A 24,017-nucleotide genomic window follows, 5' to 3' on the forward strand; every position below is an offset into this window, starting at 1 on the left:
GGGGAAAATGAAATACTATATATTATCATTCTCTTGTTTTTGGATGTAGTACCGAAAGTGACAAGATTTGGGTCAACGAAGAACAAAAAGTAAATGTAGTTAAGTTCGTTTCATTTGTGAATTGTGTAACTTAATTTCCAAGTAGTGGCTTGATGTAGACGTCCAACCAACCATAATTTTCCACCCTTGGACTTGGTCTTTCTTTCTGCCAAAGGTTTATCTCACCAATAAAATTCTCAAATTTATTAAAAGAAAAGACAAATGTATGGCGATACTTGTTTACATTTGGTTTCTCAAGAACCCGACATATAATACTAGAATATCTTAGTATCATAAAAGAAAAAAGAAACTATGTATAACTTCCATATAATATTAAAATCATATTTTTTTTAAAACTATTTTAAATTTTCCGTAAATGGCAGAAGTCATAAATACCATGAAGAAACCAATAATTTGGTGTTGAATTCAGACAAACGAATTATCTTTCATCATAAGAGATGGAATTAAAAATAATTGGTGCTTTCTTATCTCATGCACAGCACTCTCATCCTTATCCAATATTAATTACTTCATGGAAACAAGTATTTTCTTCTTTCCTATTCCACACGAAAAACGTATTTAGGGATTCTTCTCAAACTCTGACAGTATAATATTGAAGATCTCAGCTCAAATATGGAACACCTTCGTTTATTATTGTTTTGTTACTTTCCTCTTTCTTTGCTTTTTTCTTTTTTTCTCTGTTTTTAGGCACATCAAGATCTCATTTCAAGCTTTAATGAACTTTATTACGAAGACATACAAAATTTTGCAAACGTAAAAAAAAATTAAAAAAAATAAAATAAGGTAGAGTATATCAAAACAATCCAAGCCTTTCTGATTGTGAATATTATATTAGTTCTAAATATTAGCATATAACCACACATTAGTGAGCCTGAGGATTAATTATGAAGAACTACTTGGTAGGAAGCGTTTTAACGAATATTAGCTAGTAAACCTACCGAATGCAAATCCAGATTAACCGATACGAGATGCCTAACAAAAAAAAGAAAAAGGGAGGGTGGGATGACGAGGGAATAGTATGGAACGAGAAGATCATGTGAAATAAAGAAAAATGAATGCCAAAAAGTGAAAAGAAGAAAACAATGAGAAAAAAAAATAGATAAAACCATTGAAAGGCTTTGCTCAAGCGTGATTTCTTACACCTAGCTAGTTTATTAAAACAAAACGACATTTCCTAGTTCCTACTATGAAGAAGATTATTAGTCAGTGACATCCATAATCTTCAATACTTAACCTATACTATTTCCAGAATTACTATATCCTGCAGGAGAACCACTCTCTTGAAAATATTCTTGCTTTTGTTCCTTATTTGCAGCTTCTTCATGAGAGTAATATCCATAATGAGAACCCTCTCCTATTGAACTTTCAAGAAAATCACCTGTTTGTGGTCCAAAACTTAAGTTAATAGGACCCCTTTGATTCTTGATTGGATAAGTGTGACAACCAGTGTATTGTTGTACAACTGCTCGAAAATTCGATATGCTGGCATTAACAAGAGTAGTAGGAGTTTTCTTAGAAGCTCTTGATCTCCTTTTCACTGGCTTTGATATCATACTAGTTTTAAGGCTATCACCATTTCCAGAGGAATTTTCAGGACTTAAATTGGAATACTGATAATCACTACTTATTGTAACATGACTTGGATAGGTAGTAGTGGTCATGATTGTAGAATCTTGTGAGAAACTTTCATAAGGGGTATTTGCTAGTTCAAAATGATCTGTTTGTTGGTAATATGGCATTTGGATATCCATATTCCATTGAGTAGGAGAAGTTGGGATAGTGTTGTTATTCATGTTGTTTGTGGGGTTTATGGTTAGGTGGATAACCTCTCTATATAGCTCTCAGTGTTTTTCTTCACTAGCCAGTTTGTCATAGAATTATGAATCAAATGCTTTGGCTTTTAAGATCTATACAAGACTTATTAGTCAAAGTAAGACACTTTTGTCTTGATGTTTCCTTTTCAACTATAAGACAATCTTGACTTTTGACCATTCAAATGTTGAGGTAAGAGAAGTAAATTCTCCTCTCCAACACCCACAACCCCCCCCCCCCTCCCCCCGCAAAAAAAAAAAAAAAAAAAAAAACCTATCTTCATCAGTTCCCTCTTCCCATTTACTGATTTTATACTTCATTTCTTTTACTAGGAGTACTGTTTTTCCTGCCATCTTGTGGGGCTAGAATGGAGAGAGCGTGTATAGAAGCCTAAATAGGGATATGTTGTTTCTTGGAAATAACATGCATGCTACATGACAAATAAATAAAGGAAATAGAATTCTTGGAAAGGAAGATGAATCATATCTAAGAAAATCTACTACTCTATTAATTTAAGTTCTAGTGCACATGTCATGTGACGAAATAGAATCCTTTTTTCAAAGCTAGAAAGATTAATAGGAAAATCAAATAGTACTCCTCTTGTTTTGAAAAGAATGAAGAGGTTCGTAGCACGAGGGCCAAATTAATCTTTCTAATTTTAATCTCAATTCAAATGTCAATTTGTTAAAGTTAGTAAAATAAATTTAGATAATTAGAAACTAACATAAAAGCAATTAAGTGAGTTTTTTTCTATTAAGAATATTTGAATGGAATATTTGAATGGTAAATAGTACCCTAGCTTCTCATAATATAATTTGTTGCATCCTTTAATTTCTAGTTTATATATTATTCCTGCTATTTTAATTTATGTGAATCAATTTTCTTTTTAGTCTTGTTCAAGAAGAGTGACTCCTTTTTAAAAATGAATGTAATTTAGTTTAAAATTTTCATTATACCTTTAAATGACGATTATATATATAGCTACACAAATGTACGTTATAGTAAGTTTCAGACCACGAGTTTTCAAGGTCATTTAGCAATACAATTATTATGACATGTTTAAGACCAGAAATTTAAAAGTTTCCAACTTTTTTAAATCAGTTAAATAGGTTCAGTGATTAAATTGAAATGGATGATATACTATGTATGCATGAATACATGTGTGTTCTTGTCTTCTTCCAGCCGTATATATGTTGAATACAAAATGCATAAGTACTGTAACAGCCAAGATTCTAGTTTTGACTCGAATTTCCACCTCTTTTAACAGCCATAGAAACATAATAGTATAGCAGACATTGTTATGCTAATTGACCTTGGTATACTTTGAAAGGTCATGCAAATTCCTTTTTCTTTCCTATCACGATTTCTCAATTATTCTTTAGCTTTTATATAATTTAATATCTTTTTGAGTAGTATTTTTTATGTAGTTGCTATCTTATTAGTTCTAGAAAACAGAATTATTTACTGTTTGAACTTATTATTAAAAATTCGATATACTTTTATACCTAGCATAGTAGATATTGTTATGGTAGCTGACATTTTTTTGTCCTTCTTATAATTTTGGTAATTCAAAAAAAAAAAAAAAACTAAATTAGGTCACCCTTGTTTCTACATTTTCACTATATTAAAGGAACGGCAAAGGACCAAATATATCCCTCTACTTTCGAAAATGGTCTAAGAATACGCCTCGTTATATTATTGGGTTATCTATACCCCTGCAGTCATACTTTGAGTTCAAATATACCCTTAATTTAAACAGAGGGACACGTGTCTGTTGGTCAATTCTAAATATCTCCTAATTAATTAAAAAGACATATTACCCATACCCGAAAAATAATTTTTTTTTTGTAAAAACTGGAAAAAACTAAATTTTTTTTTTACTAAAAACTGAAAAAAAATGAATTTTTTTTTCAGTTTTTACAAAAAAACTGCTTTAAAAAAACTGAAAAATATTTTCTAAAATAATATTTTGTAAAAAACTGAAAACAAAATCTGAAAATTAATTTTTTAAAGCAATTAAAAACTGGAAAAAAACTGAAATATTTTTAACTAAAAACTGAAAAAAAGAAAATATTTGTTTTTTTAGTTTTTACAAAAACATTGCTTTAGAAAATTGCTTTTTAGTTTGTTTTTTTTAGTTTTTACAAAAATATTGTTTTAGAAAATATTTTTCAACTTTTTTTAAAGCAGTTTTTTTTGTAAAAACTGGAAAAAAAAATATTTTAGTTTTTTTTCAGTTTTTAGTAAAAAAATAATACAGTTTTTTCCAATTTTTACAAAAAAAATTGCTTTATAAAATTGATTTTCAGCTCTTTTTGTTTTTCAGTTTTTACAAAAATATTGTTTTAGAAAATATATTTTAATTTTTTTAAAGCAGGTTTTTTTGTAAAAACTGAAAAAAAAAATATTTTCGTTTTTTTTAGTTTTTAGTAAAAAATAATTTAGTTTTTTTTTAGTTTTTACAAATTTTTTTTCCGGGTATGGGTAATGAGTGTTTTTAATTAATTAGGAGATATTTAGAATTGACCAACAGGGCAATGACACATGTCCCTCCGTTTAAATGAGGGGTATATTTGAACCCAAAGTATGACTGCAGGGGTATAGATAACCCAATAGTATAACGAGGGTTATTCTTAGACCATTTTCGAAAGTAAAGGGGGTATATTTGGCCCTTTGCCGTTAAAGGAAAGAGGGTCCATTCTTAATTAAACTGGGTTGCGGGGTTGTGTTGTTTGCGGTAATTTTAAACTTTCGTTGTTCTTATTTCACTTTATGTTTTTCTTTTTGTGCTTATTTTCAAGAAGGGGCAGCGACTTTTAAAATTTTGGTTTAATCATTTGATGTGTCCAGAATTCACTAGTCCGTTAATTTTGATTTGCATCGTGTATGATTCATTAATGGGATAATCGCTTCCTACCAAAAAAAATTCATTTTTAGAACTCGAATTAAACCCACTGGTTAAAGTTCTTGAATCTTATCCATTCCTCCATACTTTTTCGTGGTTGGCAACAACTCTTTAATACGAAAAAGGTGATGAATTGTAAAATGAGTTTAGGATAACATCGTATGTTAGTTCTGCTAAGTTACATTGGCTCATGCCTACTAGTCCAATCATAAGTTATCAAAAAATAATTTGTCCAAGTGATGTACAAAAGTTAAACAAAAGTCACTAGCACGTGTTTATTAGCTTCTCTGATTGGAGCAAGTTACCATTTACCATTAATGTTAAATGTTAATCAGACTAGGCAACTGAAGACTAAAAGAATAATTCCAAATTTGAACTTGCGAAAGTATGTTTGATCGCTTCAACTTTACTTTTTTCCTTGAAAACGATCATATTTTATGTCATTTAGGGTGTGTTTGGTATGAAATTCCAATTTTTCCATGGCTTAAAAATATTATAAAAAATATTTTCTTCCTGACTCATTATTTTTTCAATCGGAGAAAAATGACTTCCCATCAAAAGGAGAAAAAATATTTTTTAAAATTCTTTCTCAACCTTCCTCACCTTTTTCCTATCCCACCTCCACTCCACCCCCTACACCTACCCCCACCCCCTACACCTCTCCCCACTAACATCATCGCCACTGCACTCCGGTCCCTAGACTCCGACCTACCATCCTCTCCTGCCCTTACCCATTTTGTCTCATACAGTGTCTGCCTAAATTATATATTTTCCAAAGATATTTTCTGCTGCCTAGCCAAACATCGAAAAATAAATAAGAAAATCACTTACTTTCGAAGAAAAATATTTTCCTTCATACCAAACACACTCTTAGAGGAAGAACTAATTTTTACAATGGTAAAAAGAAAAAAAAATCATTTGCATTGTTTGATTGAAAAGAACACATTTCATGACTGTAGACAATAAATTGCGTCGAGAAAATAAAATCAAGACCGAAAATATCGCAACAATCGTAGTATTTTATTTCAAATATTTAAGTATTACAATCACTATGGTTCCTCTGATTCTACTTTTCAACAGTAAATAAAAGACCTTTCGAGCTCAATCTTGAATTTTATTTTATTTTAATCCAAGTGCTTGAGGCCTGATCTTGATCTTGACGTATTTTTAATCCAAGGGCTTGCAGCTTGTTCTTGAATCTTCGTCTTGATCTTTTAATCCTTAGAACACTTGAATGCTTGTAGCTTTTAGAGAAATCTGCAGCGTTTGATCCACGAGCTCTCTCTTGCTTCTTGTTATAACTTCTGGTCTCCTTTCTCGGTTATGAAGACCCTTATTTATAGTTGTGGGAGGGAAGAGTTATAATAAGAACAAATACTTTCTGACCAATCAAATTGAAGTGTGACAAGGCCGCATTTGATTGGCCAGAAGATATCACTTGCACACATGGCGCGATTTCATTGGCCATTTAATTTGGCTTGGCATGCCTTGTCATTTTAACGCGTGGTACGATCCTATTGGCTCTTTCGTTTGACTTGGCGTGCCACGTCATTTGACATGTGGCACCAAACTAGGCCTCTAGGAAGATGTCATATTGGGCTTAATGAAATGGGCTCATCACTTTAGCCCAATTAACTGGGCTAGCCCAATGGATTAAGACTTATTTATTTAATCTATATATATTCGATTTATATAATTAATTCAATTATATTAGCCCATAATATCTATTTGGACCAATATATCTTGAATTTAAAATATAGTCCAAATTATTTTATGAATTTAATTTTAATAAAATTTATATGCTTATAAATGCCCCTACTTCAAGACTTGTGAGTAGTCAATCTCCATTACTAGGTTTGAAGTATTCAGGGATAGCTCAAAATGACTCATTCTGTTAAAGTAAGGAAAAGAGTAATAGCTTTATTTGCTATTATTTTGGAAGTAGTACGTCAAATCTCATTTTAAATGAACTGACGAACTATACTTATTGATTTCAAAAAGTTTGCAAGTGATATTTTTTTCTTGCATTTGAAATTTGTAGTGAGGAATTCACTTGTCCATTCACATGCAGTAATAAGACAACTGATGCTTTAGTTTTCAACAAAGCAAAATGCCTTCCTTTCACGTAGATCAATATCAAATTTGTAGGGATATCAATTTGATTCTCAGATAGCTTAATCATCAAAGGAGTTAGATTTCTCTTGCATATCGATACTAATACAAGCTACTAAGATGTTTTTCCTTATTTTATTATAACTGCAAGATCTTTCCCAAATTTGATCGTAAGTAGGAAATGCCCACCGCCTCATAGAAATCCTTTCCAATCACGAGAATAACACTTTGTAATTTGACTCCTTTTTGGGGTCTAATTAGAGTAGTCCCACACCGGAATTTATATCCCTATAACCACCTTGAAGCATCTATATAAACTCCATATTTCATGTGCTCTTAGTATTAACTTGCAGTTCAGATGGCTATCGCTTAAGTCCATATTCGACAGGAAAATTTTCTTCTGTCTTTCTTGTGATTTTCTTCTTTTGTCATTTTTTTTTAGGTCAAACAAGAAGCATGTGTTCTTGTTTAACGAGATAATCTATGCATGAAGAAGACAATCTTAGGGTACTCATTACGACCCGAATATTGGAGAGATTACTCTCATGGCCAAATTATCGAAGAGATTACTCTCAATGTGACTCGACTATCGGAGAGATTACTCTCAATGTGGCTCGGCTATCGGAGAGATTACTATCAAAATGGCTTGACTATCGGAGAGATTACTTTCAGAATGACCCGACTATCGGAGAGATTACTCTCAATGTGCCTCGACTATCGGAGAGATTACTCTCAATGTGGCTCGACTATCGGAGAGATTACTTTCAATGTGGCTCGACTATCGGAGAGATTACTCTCAACGTGGCTCAACTATCGGAGAGATTACTCTCAAAATGACCCGACTATCGGAGAGATTACTCTCAATGTGCCCCGACTATCGGAGAGATTACTCTCAATGTGCCCCGACATCGGAGAGATTAATCTCAAGAGACTTACATGTCCACCTTAAGATTGGAAAATATAGTTTCATTTTAAGGACAAATTCATGAAGAGGCCAACTTAAGGTGCAAATGGACTTAAATGTCCACCTTAAGATTGGAAAGTTATAGTTCCTTTTAAGGACAAACCTACGAAGAGGCCAACTTAAGGTGCAAAGAGACTTAAACGTCCACTTTAAGATTGGAAAAATATAAAGCTTCAACTCGAAGACTTCGTGGACTTGACGACATTGACTTGAATATTTGGAAACTTTGAAGATTTGGCGGACTTTGCAGACTTTGACTTGAAGAGTGGCGAACGTGAAGACTTCAACTTGAAGACCGACAGACTTGAAGATTTCAACTTGGAAACTTCAACTTGAAGACCGACGGACTTGAAGACTTCAACTTGGAGACTTGGAGGGTTTAAACATTTTAACTTGAAGAGCAGCAAACTTGAAGACCGGAGGAGTTAAAGATTTGGTGAACATGAAGACATAGTAAATCCCTGAACTTCAGTGCAAATACTTGGTAGCCTCCTAAAAGACTATAATCGCCCCATTGAAGACACTGGTTTATCATGAAGGCTTGCCCCCTCTAAGTCATATGAGATCCAAAGTTCAAAAGAAGAATAAAATTTCAGTCTTATCGAATGGCTTTCCATTATCCGTTATTATGTAACGAGGAATGCCAAAGCGATAGATTATGTTTACTCGGATGAAACTTGCAACATTTCCCTTCTTTACCTCCTTAAGAGCAACAACTTCAGTCAGTTGCAGCCAAGATGCATAGGTGCCCACCAGAGGACTTTGGCAGTGGTCCAACAACATTCAATCCCCAAGCGTCAAACGGCCAGGATGCCACAGTCGGATGCAACACTTCAGGAGGTTGATGAATAAAATTCGCATGGAATTGACAAGCCTTACATCTTCGAGCGTAGTCTAAGCAATCTTTTACCATCGTTGGCCAATAATATCCCATACTTTTTATATGGAAGTGGAGCTTTGGTCCAGAATGGTGTGACCCACATACCCTAGAATGTGCCTCTTGCAAAACTTGGAGTGCTTCTTCTTCCCCTAAACATCGCAAGAGTACTCACTCGAATGAGCTTCTGTATAAAGTATATTTATAGTAAAGGAAGCGAGGTGCACGACAACGAATTTCAGTTCTTCTTCTCGGATTTTCTGGAAGTATCCCATAGCTTAAGTAGTCGATAATGGGTTATCGCCATTCTTCTTTCTCAGCTTCAAAAATAGCGACAAGATGCTTGAGTTCATTTCCTTCACCTTCAACCTCATTTGGCGGCGGTACTACCCATTTTTGGCAGACAGTAACTTGTGCTTGATCAGGCAAAGTTAACGATGAAGCTAGGGCAACTAAAACATCAGCCTTCTTGTTTTCTTTCCTTGGCACATGTTGAATAGTCACGTCACCGACCCATCCCATTAATATTTTAGCATAATAATGATATGGGCGTAGTTCAGGTTTCTTGACCTCGTAACTACCTAAAAGCTGGTTGATCACCAACTGAGAGTCACCAAAGACTTGTAATTGTAATCGCTTCATTTTTACAGCCATTTCAAGCCCAAGTATTAGTGCTTGATACTCATCAACGTTGTTAGAGCAGAGTTGCGTCAACGTAAAAGAGTAGGGCAAAACTTCACCTTGAGAAGTGACAAATACTACACCAGCACCAGCTCCTCCGCGATGTGCAGCACCATCAAAGTACATCTTCCATGGAGGTTAAACTTCAATGACCATTGCGTCCTCATCAGGTAGTTCGTCAGTTAGCTCCAAATCGTTAGGTATAGGGTGATTTGCCAAGAAGTCTGCCAATGCTTGTCCTTTTACAGCCTTTTGATGGATGTACAAAATCTCGAATTGTTGAAATTAGAGATACCATCTCGCTAGTCGATCACTAAGAACAGGTTTTGACATCACGAACTTGATGGGATTTTCTTTAGAAACAAGACGAACAACATGAGCTTGAAAGTAGTGCTTTAACTTTTGAATTGAGAAGACTAGCGCCGAACACAACTTTTCAATTGCCGAATAATTTAGCTCGTTTGGTGTCATCATCCTGCTCAAGTAGTAAAGAGAGTTTTCTTTCCCCTCACTATTTTCTTAGGCTAACAACGCTCCAACAGATCTTTCTTGTGCTGAAATATATGGTATCAGCGGCTTTCCAAGTATAGGGGCTGCTAAAACCGGAGGCTTCATCAAGTAGGATTTAATGTTCTCAAAGGAATTGCTACACGCTTAGTCCCATTTGAAAGGGACACCTTTCTTCATAAGGCGACTGAATGGTTGGTACCTCCCAGCTAGGTTTGATATGAATCTCCTAAGGTACGCTAACTTTCCTTGCAGACTTTTCAATTCGTGAATATCCTGAGGCTCAGGCATTTTCAAAATTGCATCTACTTTGGCTTGATCAATTTTAATCCCTCGATGTTGGACAATGAAACCAAGGAACTTTCCAGAAGTAACTCCAAAGGCACATTTCAATGGATTCATTCTAAGTTGGTACCTCCGGAGCAACTCAAACCCATTCTCAAGTCTTTCAAGTGGTCGCCCCTCTTTCTTGATTTTACCACCAAGTCGTCCACATAGCATTCGACATTATTGTGGAGAAGGTCGTCAAAAATCTTCTGCATAGCCCTTTGATAAGTAGCACCAGCATTCTTCAAGTCAAAATGCATTACCCTGTAGCAATAAATACCCTTGGGGGTGCGGAATGCAGTAAGCTCTTCATTTTTTGGTGCCATGCGAATTTGGTTATAGCCTGACGAACCATCCATAAACGACATTGCCTCATATCCAGTAGTAGCATCGATCATTAGCTATGGAATAAGAAGCAGGAATTCATCTTTGGGACACACATTGTTGAGATCCCTAAAGTCGACGCACACTCGAATCTGTCCATTCTTCTTACAGGGACAATACTTGAAACCCACGTTGGGTATTTAACTTCCCGAATTAATCCAGCTTCAATGAGTTTGTTAACTTCGGTTTCAATCAGGGGAACCAAGTCCGGCCTAAAGCGCCTTTGAGCTTGCATAATGGGACGAGCGCCATTCTTGAATGCAAGGTAATGGACTGCTACTTTAGGGTCCAAGCCAGGCATTTCTTTATAACTCCAAGAAAAGCCATCCCTAAACTCCTTGAGTAACTCAATATAAGTGCTTTCTTCATCAATTTCTAGTAAAGCACTTAGGTAGGTGGGTCTTGGTTCTTCATCAGTGCCAAGGTTAACTTCTTTTAAGGCATCAATCGTTGCCTTCACCCCTTCTTCAAGTTCCGGGGGAGCATCTTTCGCATCTTCATCTTCTTAAGGGTCCCTATCGTTGAAGGATATGTGATAACACGGTGAAACAACGTCCAATTTCTCGTCATCCTCCATTAGAGATAAAACACCACGCCCGCCTTGTGTAGTAACATGATACGAAGAACCCATACTTTCTTTGTATTCATCACGTTCTTTAGTGTAGACAATAGTATATGGCTTCACCTTCAGTACCTCATCACACGAAACCATGACTTTTGTTTGTCGCTTCATTCTAGAAGGAACCAAACTTTGGAAATCTTTAGAGATCTTCTAAATTTTGGGCAAAGCGGGTGTTCTTCTATTTCGATAATTTCTCTGGAACTTATTCCCCTTCTTTAGTGGATCCAATCTCTCAAATACGAAAGTTCTCATTGTTGATTTCCAAGTCGATCAAAGATAGAAGGCTTATTAGAAGTGACAGATTTGTATTCTACAGTGATATAATTGTTGTTCGCCCTTCTTATGGAGATGCGCACTGGTGGCGGTTGCTTGTATCCCAACCTTCACGTGGTTGCCTCGTCGCAGCTTCTGATGGGAGCTTCCCTAACTTTGATGGCTCATTGGGATTGTATCCAGCTTTTGCAAATAGCCTGTAAGCGTTAGAAACCTTCATCTATTCGCTTTATAGGGAACGCCACATTTTGTAAACGATTTTGGGCTACAAACCCTGCAAGTGGCTTCGAGACTGCCTCAATTTGTTTTACCGGAAGAGTTAACTCCTTTAGCATGTTAGTTTGGAGATTAGATGATTCGCCTTCATCTTTCTTTCTTTTAGGGACATATTGGAGCGTAGGACTTACTTTCTTTCCATAAGACGCAATATTCCCTTTATGAGATTTATTCGCGTCGGGTTGTACCTCCTCAGTAACAACTTTGGTTTTGTCGGTAACCACCTCAGCTCTCTTAGTCGTGGACCCGTCATCCTTGTCATTCATGACATCATCAACTTTTAGCTCCTTCATAATGCGGTTCTTCAAGTAGCTTTGCATCGGCGAAGTGTGACTCAGCCTTGGTGAATGGCTCGTCATCAGCAATTATCTGCTTCTCGACTTCACCTTCGTAGTATTTCAAACATTGATGGTAGGTATATGGAACCACTTTTTTCTCATGTATCCAAGGCCTTCCAAGCAAAACGTTGTATAAAGTCTTTGCATCGATCACATGCAGTCATGCACTTGATTGTATATCTTCAATGGTGATTCCCAACCTGATCGCGCATATGGCCCTTTGCCCCCCTTGGTTGAATCCTTGGATCATCACACGACTTTCCGAAAGTTTGTTCATGGGAATACCAAGTTCTTTCACAGTGCGAATTGGCAAGATGTTCACTGAGGATCCCCCATCAACCAAAATTCGATTTACCCTTTCATCACGCATATAGCCAACCAGGTATAATGGGCGGTTATGAAGATTGTCACCTAGTAGAAGGTCGTTATTTGTGAACGTAACTTTTTACTCGCACGCGTTAACTTCTTGAGGGATAGACTCGATGAGCTTTTCTGGAGATGGTGCCAATGGTAGGTCATCACTCTTTTCTTCCCCTTTATCAGCATTACAACAAGAGGCCTCAATACCATCACGGGAAATCTTTATGCAGAACTAACATGGCAAGAAATCCTCCAAGGTCACTGGATGTCGTGGCTTTTGAAGGTGGTGCACCTCCATTTTTTCTTTCTTCAAACACCTAACTAGATTCCGTTTTCTTGGTCCTTTTACCATTATTTTCATTGTTGGTTGTTCTATTGATTCTTTTCGTGGTCTCCTTTTGTGGCGCCTACGACGAGTCACCAACGTCTAACCTTCATCATAATCAGGTTGATCGACTTCAACTTTATTGTTCTCCAGTAATTCTCCATCTTTACTTTCTTTAAAACCATATAATTCATTCGGACTGAATGAGCCAAAGGTGATATAGAGACTTGGTTTGCACTTGCTTTCTCATCTTCAAGCACGATCTTCTTTTCATAAGCCAATTCCATAACTTAGTCCTTGAAGACAAAGCACTTCTCCATAGGGTGGCTCACAAGTCGATGATATTTGCAGTAATTTGGGTCATCAGTTTTCCTAGCTTCATTTGGCCGCTTCATCTCCGGAAGCTCAATGAGATTTAACTCGCTGAGTTCTTCAAAAATTGCTGGCACATCAGAATCCAGAAATGGGTAATCCTTCTCTTGCATTTCTTTTAGATTCAACTTTCCACTTGGTTTATCTTGAAAAGAAGTGGATTTCGTACTCCGCTTCTTGCTCACCTTCGTTGTGAACTTCACAGGTGATGTGTTGATATTTATAGCTTTTTTGTTTTCAGACTTGGGTGCAAACTTGCTCCATTTCTTGACTTCTTACTTGACGTTCCCTTTGCGAGGCTCATAGATAGACAACCTTTCGTTTCCAGCGGAGGCCATGCTTAACTCCATGTCATGGGCACGAGTCGCAAGTCCTTCAAATGTGCTAGGCTTGATAAATTGCAAGATGTAGAGGAGTCCCCAATGCATGCCTTGGATGCACATCTCAATGCTAGAAGCTTCACTAAGCTTGTCTTTGCAGTAGAGGCTTGCATTCCTCCAACGATTGATAAAGTCGATAACTTGATCACTCTTCCGTTGACGAGTATTTGTAAGTTCCATCATGCTCATGGTGCGCCCTGTGCTATAAAAGCGATTGAGGAACTATTGCTCTAGTTGATCCCAGCTATCAATAGATCCCGCCTCGAGGTCTGTATACCAGTCAAAAGCATTTCCTTTTAGCGAGCGGACGAATTGCTTGACGAGGTAATCTCCATAAGTCCCAGCGTTGTTGCATGGCTCAACGAAGTGTTCCACATGTTGCTTTGGGTTTCCTTTTCCATCAAGCTGTTGAAACTTTGGAGGTTGATAGCCAGCAGACATCTTGAATATAACGATCCTCGCAGTATATGCTTTGCGTATGTGAGAGAGGACTTGGTGACAACTTTGCACTTGCTTTTAATAGTTCCTTCAATGAACTCCTTGAGTTGATCGATTGAAATCATCCCTTCAGATGAGACAGGGATAGCCTTAGCAGATGCAACTTGTCTCGGGGGAGAATTACTCTCTGGAACCTCGGGGAGCTTGCCAGTTGCATGGGTGGATTCTTCTTCCATCAATATTCCTGCCCTGTCTGTTAGCTTGTCAATTCTAGCATTTTGATTTTGCATGCACTTGGTAAAGCCAGTGATTGCTTCCGTCAAGTTTGCCAACTGTTCTTCCACAGATGAAGTGTTTGTCACCATGGTTTACATGATTGTCGTGGACGATGGAGAGTAGCATAGATTATCATACAGATTGATCCTCGATTGGCTCACGCTATATGGTGTAAGTGGGGAGGATCCATCACTTGAAGCATCATCATTTTCCTTCATAGCAGAGTGCTTGGATCCAGAGAGGTCAAGCAGAGCAAGAGTTTTCTTGATCTTTTCAGCAGCATCGCTTCCTCCTTCGGCTGCGCTTGTGGAGGATCTTGCTCCTTTTGAGGATGAAGATCTGAAAATAAGGTTGATGCGAACGGCACATGGGGTGCTTGTTGTCCTAACGAGCTTGATTTGCTCCTCGTAACTGGTCCAAAGCTTCCAAAAGTAACATCGAGGATGCTTTCCACATCAGCATAGAACCTGGAATTAGCAGCCTTAGTGGAAGTTGAACTGGTGTTGATTTTCTTTGAAGCCATTTTGATGTTCTTAAACTTTGGTGATTAAAAAGTTGAGATGAGAGGTAGAGATTATTCCACTGGGCATGTCAGAATTTGTAGACAATAAATTGCGTCGAGAAAAGAAAATCAAGACCGAACATATCGCAATAATCGTAGTATTTTATTTTAAATATTTGAGTGTTACAATCTCTATGGTTCCTCTGATTCTACTTTTCAACAGTAAATAAAAGAGCCTTCAAGCTCAATCTTGAATTTTATTTTATTTTAATCCAAGTGCTTGAGGCCTGATCTTTATCTTGACGTATTTTTAATCCAAGGGCTTGCAGCTTGTTCGTGAATCTTCGTCTTGATCTTTTAATCCTTAGAACACTTGAATGCTTGTAGCTTTTAGAGAAATTTGTAGCGTTTGATCCACGAGCTCCCTCTTGCTTCTTGTTATAACTTCCGGTCTCCTTTCTGGGTTATGAAGACCCCTATTTATAGTTGTGGGAGGGAAGAGTTATGATAAGAACAAACTCTTTCCGATCAATCAAATTGAAGTGTGACAAGGCCGCATTTGATTAGCCAAAATATGTCACTTGCACACGTGGCACGATTTCATTGGCCATTCAATTTGGCTTGGCATGCCTTGTCATTTTGACACGTGGCACGATCCTATTGTCTCCTTCGTTTGACTTGGTGTGCCACGCCATTTGACACGTGGCACCAAACTGGGCCTCTAGGAAGATGGCATATTGGGCTTAATGAAGTGGGCTCATCACTTTAGCCCAATTAACTGGGCTAGCCCAATGGATTAAGACTTATTTATTTAATCCATATATATATATATATATATATGAGACTTATATAATTAATTCAATTATATTAGCCCATAATATCTATTTGGACCAATATATCTTGAATTTAAAATATAGTCCAAATCATTTTATGAATTAAATTTTAATAAAATTTATATGCCTACAATGACATTTAGACAAAACTAATTATTTTTGCTCAAAAGTGTGAAAGAATCTGAATATTTAATCCAAAATTTTAGAGTGATGGTGAAGTAACCTAGGATCTTTATAAGCTGGTCGATGAACCCGTATACAATCGATATAGGACATGTGATTTATTCTCTAACACTTCTCCTATGTGTAATCCAGTTCTAGAGTTCACATGTTGATAAAAACCAATGGAACAATGTAAAAAAAAAAAAAGACGACGACTAAGAACTAAAGCTAACTATGCTAAGATAAAACTAGGGTTTGATTTCATTGATAACTGTTAATGCAAAGGCTTGCAACTTATTATACCCTAGCTGAACAAATACAAATACAAATAAAAGGAAAAAGTACGTACATTCTCCTCACAACTTTTGACTAGGACTAGATGGCAACATTTAAGGAAATCAAAGGGGCTAAACTAAAATGAAGAAACACCAAAGGGTAAGCATAACTCCAGAAGCACGAAGTACCATTTTTCACAGCAGATCTCAAATCAAATTATATCATCACCCTTTCCTTGAAAACTTCCTTGACCTTAAGGAAGGAGCTCAAGAAACCTCATCTTCATTGTAGCATAGTCTTCCCAAGTGGCCTGATTCTTTAGCGGAGTCTTTCATTGCACCAATATCTGTGGTAATACCTTGTTTCCCCTTTTAATCATTCGTTTGCCTAATATCTCCCGAGCTCTATACAATTTGAGCTTGAAATCCCTGTTGTTGGAGGATGACTAAATATAGTTGGAACAGTGTAGCAAGGTTAGAGGTTGGACACATGAAAAGTGGGATGGAGAGCAACTTGAAGTGAAAAAGATAGTTTATAATTAGCAACAGTCCCTACCTTCTGCAGGATCTGATAGGGGCCATAATAATTGGCTGACAATTTTGAGAAGGTTTGAGTAGATAATTAGAGTTGCTTGAATTTTTAGGTAGGCTCAATCTCCAACCTGAAATTGTCTGTCACTCCTATATTTATCAGCCAAATCTGTCATCCTATGTTTGGCTCCGTAAAATGATACTTAAGATTCTCATACTTAAGCTCCATGTTAGTAAGGCTACGATCAACTTCATCTTATGTGGATTCACTTGGAAAATAGGACTAATGAATGTAAGGAGGTTGCCTTTATAGAGCCTCATAAGGAGTTGAGTGAATTGTTGAGTGAAAGATGATATTGTACCACCATTCATCCAAGGGCAAGTGTATCACCCAATCCTTCTGATTGTCAAAGCAATAACACCTCAAGTATGTCTCCAATATTCTGCTCTAACACTTCATTTTGACCATCAGACTGAGGATGATAAGCTGATAATGTACTCAAAGTTATACCCTGTAGTGAGAAGAGTCCCTACTAGAACCTACTGATGAAGATGGGACCTCTATCAGTAATAATATTTTCTATTATCCCATGTAGTTTGAAAATATGATCAAGGAATAACTGAGCTACTGATGGTACAGTAAAAGGATGAGTTAAACCAAGAAAATGGTCATACTTGGTTAACCTACCAACTACCACCAAGATAGTGGTCAATCCATCAATGAAATCTATGCTTATGCTTGACCAAGCCAATTCAGGAATCACTAGGGGTTGAAGCCGACCATAACATACTGAATTATCATATTTGTTCCTTTGGCATATTGTACATTGTTTAGTCATGTCACCACATCATCCTCCAAACCTTTCCAACAGAAAAGAGTGGCCAATCTTCTCTGAGTATTGTCCATGACTGAACGGCCTCCAATGGGGCCATCATGCCATAGGTGTATTATTGCCTTCCTTAAAACTGGATTATTACCATCCACTAGCCTTCCATATCTTCTAAGTTAATGATTGACAAGAGTCTATCCCTTCTTATCATTTAGTTGATCCTTGATTTTGGTAATAAGCTTAGCCATTTCCACATCCTTACACCAACTATTCTTAATTTTCTGAAATAAGTTAGGATCATGAGGTGCCATAATCATGTCAGCTAGCTCAACTAATGGCAACCTGGATAATGAGTCAATTGCTTAGTTTTCTATCCTTTTTTTGTAATCAATAACAAAGTCATATTGCATGAGATTGGCTATCAATTTCATCTAGGAGTTGGTGTGTATTTTTTGATCTAGGAGGAATTTTAGGGCTTTTTGATTAGTTCTCACCATAAAATTAAGGTCTGCCCTTGAGATACTGAGACTGCTTAGTTATTGCCATGACTAAGTCAAGCAACTCTTTGTCATACACAGATAGACTCTAATGCTTCCCAGATAACCCTTTGCTTATGTAGGCTATTGAATGACCTTCTCATCTGCACCAAGTCATGTGTCAGTCTCTACTACAAATAGCAATAAACTATTTGGGAGAGCTAACAGTGGAGCTGACACTAGAGCCACATTCAGTTTCTCTAAGCCTCTGTATCACTCCATGTCCAATTGAATCCTTCCTATTTCTGTAGATCTATGAGTGATTTACTAATGATCCCGTACCTTCTTATGAACCTTCTCTAGTTGCCAGCCGATCAAAGAAAATCCTTCAATTCTTTCATAGTTCTTGTCACATACCATATTTGAACAACAATTATATTCTTAGGATTAGTGAAAACCCCTTCGACAGTTATAAAATATCCTACATACTCCACCCTATTGGTCCTAAATTTACATTTTGACTTTTGTACAAATAATTGATGTTTGACCAATAGATCAAATTTTATCCTTAGGTGTTTCAAGTACTCTTTAAGGCTGCTACTAAATACCAAAATATCGTCAAAAAGGACTAAGATTCACTTCCTCCAAATTGCCTTGAACACATGGTTCATGAGTCCCTTGAAACATAATGGAGCACTAGTAAGCCCAATTGGAATTACTAAGTACTCAAAATGGCTTGAATGAGTCCTGAAAGTTGTCTTTTGGTCATATACTACATGTATCCTTATCTGGTGATGACCTGATTAAGTTTGGAGTAGATCATGGACCCTCCTAGTTTATCAAACAACTCTTCAATTATTGTAATTAGGAATTTGTCCTTAACGACAGTCTTGTTGGTGCCCTATAATCAACACAGAGTCTCGAGGACACATCTTTCTTTCCGACTAATACACCTAGAGAGGCATATGGACTGGAACTGGGCTACATTATTCCCTGGTCAAGCATGTTCTTCACCAAGCCTTCAATATTATATTTTTGCTTAGAGGAGTACTGTAGGGCCTGACATCAATGGAATTGGTTCCAACTTGCAAAGGAATCATGTGATCAAAGGATCCCCCGGAGGGTAGTTACCCTTTTAGTTCTTCAAATTACTGCTTATTCTCCTCTGTTAAGGCCAACATTTGAGAAAATCTCAACTATATGGAGGTCCTCTTCACTCTTACCAGGTAGGACTCTGATCATGAATGTGCTCTTTCTCGTTCCAACTTGTCCAACGTTTTTGCATTTATAGTCTTTGTCTTGTTAGTGGTTCCCTGCGACACCACCTCTCCTCCCTGATAAATGAACCCAAGGGTTAATTCCTTGAAGTTAAGCTTGAGATCCCACAAAGGCCATAGTCACTATACTCCTAAAATCATATTTACTGACCTCAAAAGTAACTTGAACAAGTCAGATGTGAATGTCACTCCTTGTAACAACCACGTGAGCCCCTTATACAACTCAGAAGTCTGCATTGCTACCATTAGCTACACTAACATTCTGAGGAGTTATTGCCATACTATTACCCCCTATTCCTCTTGTTACCTCTTCATTAATCAAATTGTGAGTACTGCCAAGGTTAATGAGAATACTCAAGGTACTCTTTTCACAATATCTGTCACCCCTATAAGAAACCCATTGATTTTATTTAGGGCATGAACTGAGATGTCACAGGCTTCCTCCTGCTCTTGATCCATTTCTTCCATTCTTGATCTTCTGGCACTTCTTCTACCACAACTTTAGTATTTTCCTGAACTTATAATAGATACAACTACTTAGTTGAATTGTATTTGACCTGGAACAAGTTTCTCATCACAAAAGAAGCACATCCTCTTCTAGCTTTTCTCACTCATCTTAGTTGGAATAAGTCTCCTAGTAGTGTTCCTGTCTATATTGGCAATTGGATGATCCCTTAACTAGACATCTTCCTTTTTGTTCCCTACACTTATAGACATTGAACTAGAGGAAGCACCCCTTGACTGAGAGTACCCACTACCGTACAAGGAAGCCTTGGTTAACTTCTGTTGTGCATTCACCTGAGCCTTAGTGTTTCTAGCTAGTTGGTGCTTGAGGTAGTAAGTATGGTCTGTGATTTTTGACAGTGAAATAGATCTCAGGTTTAAGCCAGTAATAAAAGTAGTAATGGTATACTCAAGGAGGATAATCAGCCTAGTCATGATCCAGTAGACTTCTAAAAATACAATCTACTTAAATAACTTAAGCTCAGCCATGGGGTCTCTATACTCAATACACAAACCTATCCATCAAAGCATACACATACTCTTTCCAGGTAGGATAAGATAAATGTGATCGACTTCTTAAATAAGCAAGATGTCATTCTATAGCTATGTCATCAAAATGTATAGAAGCTACCTTAACCCGCTGAGTGCATTCTACTTCATCAAAAGAGAAAAAATGCTCTACCTTACACATCGAAGCCCTCAAGTTGGTGCCATTGAAACGTGGGAACTCCAACTTGGTCATCATAGTCATGTTGGTGCTTCTAGGAAAGGTAGCATCAAGCTGATATGTCCTTCCATTAGCAGCACCTCCCCCTTGGTGACTAGCTGAAGTTTGGACCTGAACATGACCTGCAGGCATCTGCACTTAGGGCTGCTTATTGGGCGGATCGGATGGATAATTACGCTTAATGGTTCGACTTATCGATTATCAGCTTTTAAATGTACTAATTTGTTAACCAAACGATAAGATATCTGTCGGTTCGGTACCAGATTAGCAATTATTGGGCGCTGTATTGGCTAAATCTAAGAGACAATAAAAATTAAAATCACATGCAACTTCTAATTCTTTTGCACAACTGCTTTTGCTATGATGAAACTAGGGTTTAATTTCATTAATGACTGCTGAAGTGCAAAGGCTTACAACTTATGCCCTAGCTGAGCGAATACAAACAAAATAAAAGGATAAGGTCCGTACATTCTCCTCACAACGTTTGACTAGGATTAGATGGTGACATTTAGGAAAATTAAAGAGGATAAACTGAAAGAAAGAAACATTAACTGAAACTATTTAGGGACTAAACTGTCTATCAAGCTTCTTTTAAAACTAACGTCCAACGGGTTGGCACAACTTCGGAAGCATAAAGTACTATTTTCCACAGTAGGTCTCAACTCGATTTGTGTCACACGTGGATATGAAAACAAAATTCATGTTTTATTCTTCACAATGCAAAATGTAATTACTAATACTACTTTGATGCTTTTGTAAAATTCATCTTTTTGCTTATACGAACCACAATTTTGAACGGAATAAAAAAATACTTTGTTAAACTTGTGCTTAGAAAGAAGAATTTGAAAAAAGAAAAGAAAAACTAAATAGTACCATAAGTCTATATCTTTTTGTTTGTTACTAAATTTTTGACACAAAATAGAAGGGACCAAAAACCAGGAGAAAGTGCTAATGTAAGTCTTTTTAAGTCTATACTCTAGCACTAATGACCAAATGGAAATTTCCTACTAGTTTCCTTTGTTGATGAGTCATTGTCTGTTCTAAATGTAATATTAAGAGATACGTCATATGTCATCTGAAGATAACACTCCAGCTTTGTAGTCTAAGGGGATGGTCAACGATGTTTAAATTTAGAACAAAAAAGCACGCCTCTAATAATTGTTATAAAATATAGTGTTTCTATAAATATTTGTCACTGCTATGAAGCTAAAACTTCCAATCAAGATTCCTGAACAGAGTGAGGCTTATTTTAGTGGTAGAGTAACTTCGCTATTAACAAATAATTTCAAAGTTAGAATCACATAAATAATAAGTAGGAATACTGTTAATCAGAATTTTAATCAATGGGATTCAAAAAAATAAAAAAATAAATACGTGGAAAAGGTTAGAAAATTTAATATTTAATATTTTTATATAAAAAAAATTGACCTAATATATACTATGTAATTTCCGACGAAGGACCCGTAAGCTCCGCTGCTCCTGCTGATCATGGTGAAATAGAGGATTGAAATCTCAAAATTTTGAAGTTTCTTTTTGCGTATTGTATTGGTAATTCAATCTACAAAGACCATGATTATAAATTGTTTGCTAGTCTCTCTCAATCTTTCTTTCCTGAAAAGAATAATCGAAGTAGAATTAACGGGATAAAAATAAAAAAGTTAGCACTAGTATGGTCAAAACTCTAAAGTCAAAAGTCAAAACAAGATGGTGGTTGGAATTTGCTAATCCCAAAGCCATGTTCATATCTAGTCAAGGCAACTGGTCAGAGTCTATTGATCTATCATTAAATTGGACTACCATATATTGAGTAATAAAGACTATTCGACATTGAACTTTGTAAATAAAAAGGAGAAAATTTTCAGTTTTGTTAGATATTCTCCTATTGTTGATCATACACACTTTAAACGGATCGAATCATCTTGGACTATATTAACTTGACTTTCACCCTAAACATGATTAATTTTCTTGTGTCCTACCCCACAACTTAGGTAGCAGTGTAGTGTAATTATCGTCGAGGAGTATGGTGGAACAATTAAAAAAGTTTCATTCATAATCAGATGGGTTCGAGTTCCAAAAATGAAGATCATCAATGGTGAACGTTTAATTCCGTTAGTGAGCTTTTCCCGCGTTAATACAAACTAATCGAACAGTAAAACTTTGAAAACCAAATGAATTTGAAAAGGTAAAAAAAAAAAAAGACAACATGTATATACCATCCGACAAACTAAGACACTAATAAAGTCAAAGAAAGGAGATACTTACTAGTAAGTTCAATAGCGTGATTAATTCTTTTACTCTGTCAACACAAAAACTTTACTTCAAAAAAAAAAAAAGATGATAAAAACTTCATTAAAATGTCGTAGAGAAACAGAAAAGAGAGAACAGGTTGTTTTCATTAGGAAATTCACGGTCAAAGTATTACTAAACCCCAATTCAAAATTAAACGTCTCACAATATATGTTATTGTTGTGTTCATTTAGCAAGTGGTCTATATATAATTTTTCAGGGTTGATGAACTTTATACAAATAATATAAGGTCACGCCCCAAATTGGGATGGGACGTGATTGGCACTCAACCCTTACCACTCGTTGAGTGAACCCTGTACTATTTGTATCAAACTTCAAGTTCAATAGTAAAGAATCTAACCTGCTTAAATATTAATTCTAATCAAGTTGCAGTTCTTAAGCTGAATAATAATAAAAATAATAATAAAGGATAAATCCCAAACTATTTTAATACTGATCCACTAATAAGTCATGGGCCTCTAGAATCTGAAAAACAAAATTAAAATACATAATCTATGGGGGCATCCCCGGAAATAAAATAAACTTAAAAAAAAAGATATAAATAATAGTCTGAAAACGGTCCGCTACCACTGGGGTGAATCAACGGACTCTGTAAACTGAATCTAGAATATCTCCTCTAACTACGTGTCTCGTTACTTGCATCCTCAATACCTGCCACACGACATAGCAGGCCCAAACGGGCTAAGTACCACCAAAGGATACCCAGTAACTCATAGGCTACCTCCTAAAAAGGCAGAGCGAGACCTTCTGGAAAATTTAAGAAAGAAAAGGGATATACATAAAATCATATAAATCATATAAAATTTTACAACCAAGTAATAAGTTGGAAACTGAAACTGTAAGCTAAACTGTAAGCTGAAACTGAAACTTAACGTAGAAATTGAGCCCATAACTGATATCTGAAATAGAAACTGAGTTATATATATTTTAAGATGTAACTTTGCAAAGTTAATTGTTACGCATAATGGCCTTGCGTACGTGAGCATCTGGGAATATGTACGGTGGAGTGTCGGCCTATCTCCCCAACAAACAGTTGGCACCTGTGAGCGTGGGGTAGGTAACCCTGACATCATGGCACTCACGCTGGGGGAGGTTGGCCACTTCTCCCTACTGAATGTGAATATCACAAATAAATGCACATAACAATTAGTAATACACATAAGTATGTATTCATGTCACATATAATGTCGTACTGAATAAGAATAAGTGAACTGAGTATTGGATCACGAGAAGACATGACTTAGCTTTATCTAACATATGGAACACAAGCGTTATAATGGAAATTCTTACTACGAAAGTAAACC

The 24,017-nt window shown here is 36.4% G+C and overlaps 2 protein-coding genes and 1 long non-coding RNA gene across 3 annotated transcripts; all 3 read right to left on the bottom strand.

Moving 5' to 3' along the window:
- Window positions 1-1,289: 1,289 nt before the first annotated feature.
- LOC104093566 (VQ motif-containing protein 22-like) lies at window positions 1,290-1,853 on the bottom strand. Its single transcript, XM_009599327.4, has one exon. The coding sequence runs from the start codon at window positions 1,851-1,853 to the stop codon at window positions 1,290-1,292; it is 564 nt and encodes a 187-aa protein (XP_009597622.2).
- Window positions 1,854-9,027: 7,174 nt separating this feature from the next.
- Window positions 9,028-9,384, bottom strand: LOC138905852 (uncharacterized). The gene has a single exon (XM_070194370.1). The coding sequence runs from the start codon at window positions 9,382-9,384 to the stop codon at window positions 9,028-9,030; it is 357 nt and encodes a 118-aa protein (XP_070050471.1).
- A 6,640-nt stretch (window positions 9,385-16,024) lies between these two features.
- LOC138906729 (uncharacterized) lies at window positions 16,025-20,826 on the bottom strand. The gene is made up of 2 exons (XR_011414334.1): window positions 20,362-20,826; window positions 16,025-16,507 (listed from the first exon to the last, which is right to left on the bottom strand). It is a non-coding gene; the product is annotated as an uncharacterized lncRNA (long non-coding RNA).
- Window positions 20,827-24,017: the final 3,191 nt, after the last annotated feature.

The sequence above is a fragment of the Nicotiana tomentosiformis genome, chromosome 2 (assembly GCF_000390325.3).
Source record: "Nicotiana tomentosiformis chromosome 2, ASM39032v3, whole genome shotgun sequence".
Lineage (NCBI taxonomy): Eukaryota > Viridiplantae > Streptophyta > Magnoliopsida > Solanales > Solanaceae > Nicotiana > Nicotiana tomentosiformis.

Bases quoted from the DNA above. Each gene is read 5' to 3' on its own strand.
- LOC104093566 (XM_009599327.4), bottom strand. From the start codon at position 1,853: ATGAATAACAACACTATCCCAACTTCTCCTACTCAATGGAATATGGAT.
- LOC138905852 (XM_070194370.1), bottom strand. From the start codon at position 9,384: ATGGCTGTAAAAATGAAGCGATTACAATTACAAGTCTTTGGTGACTCT.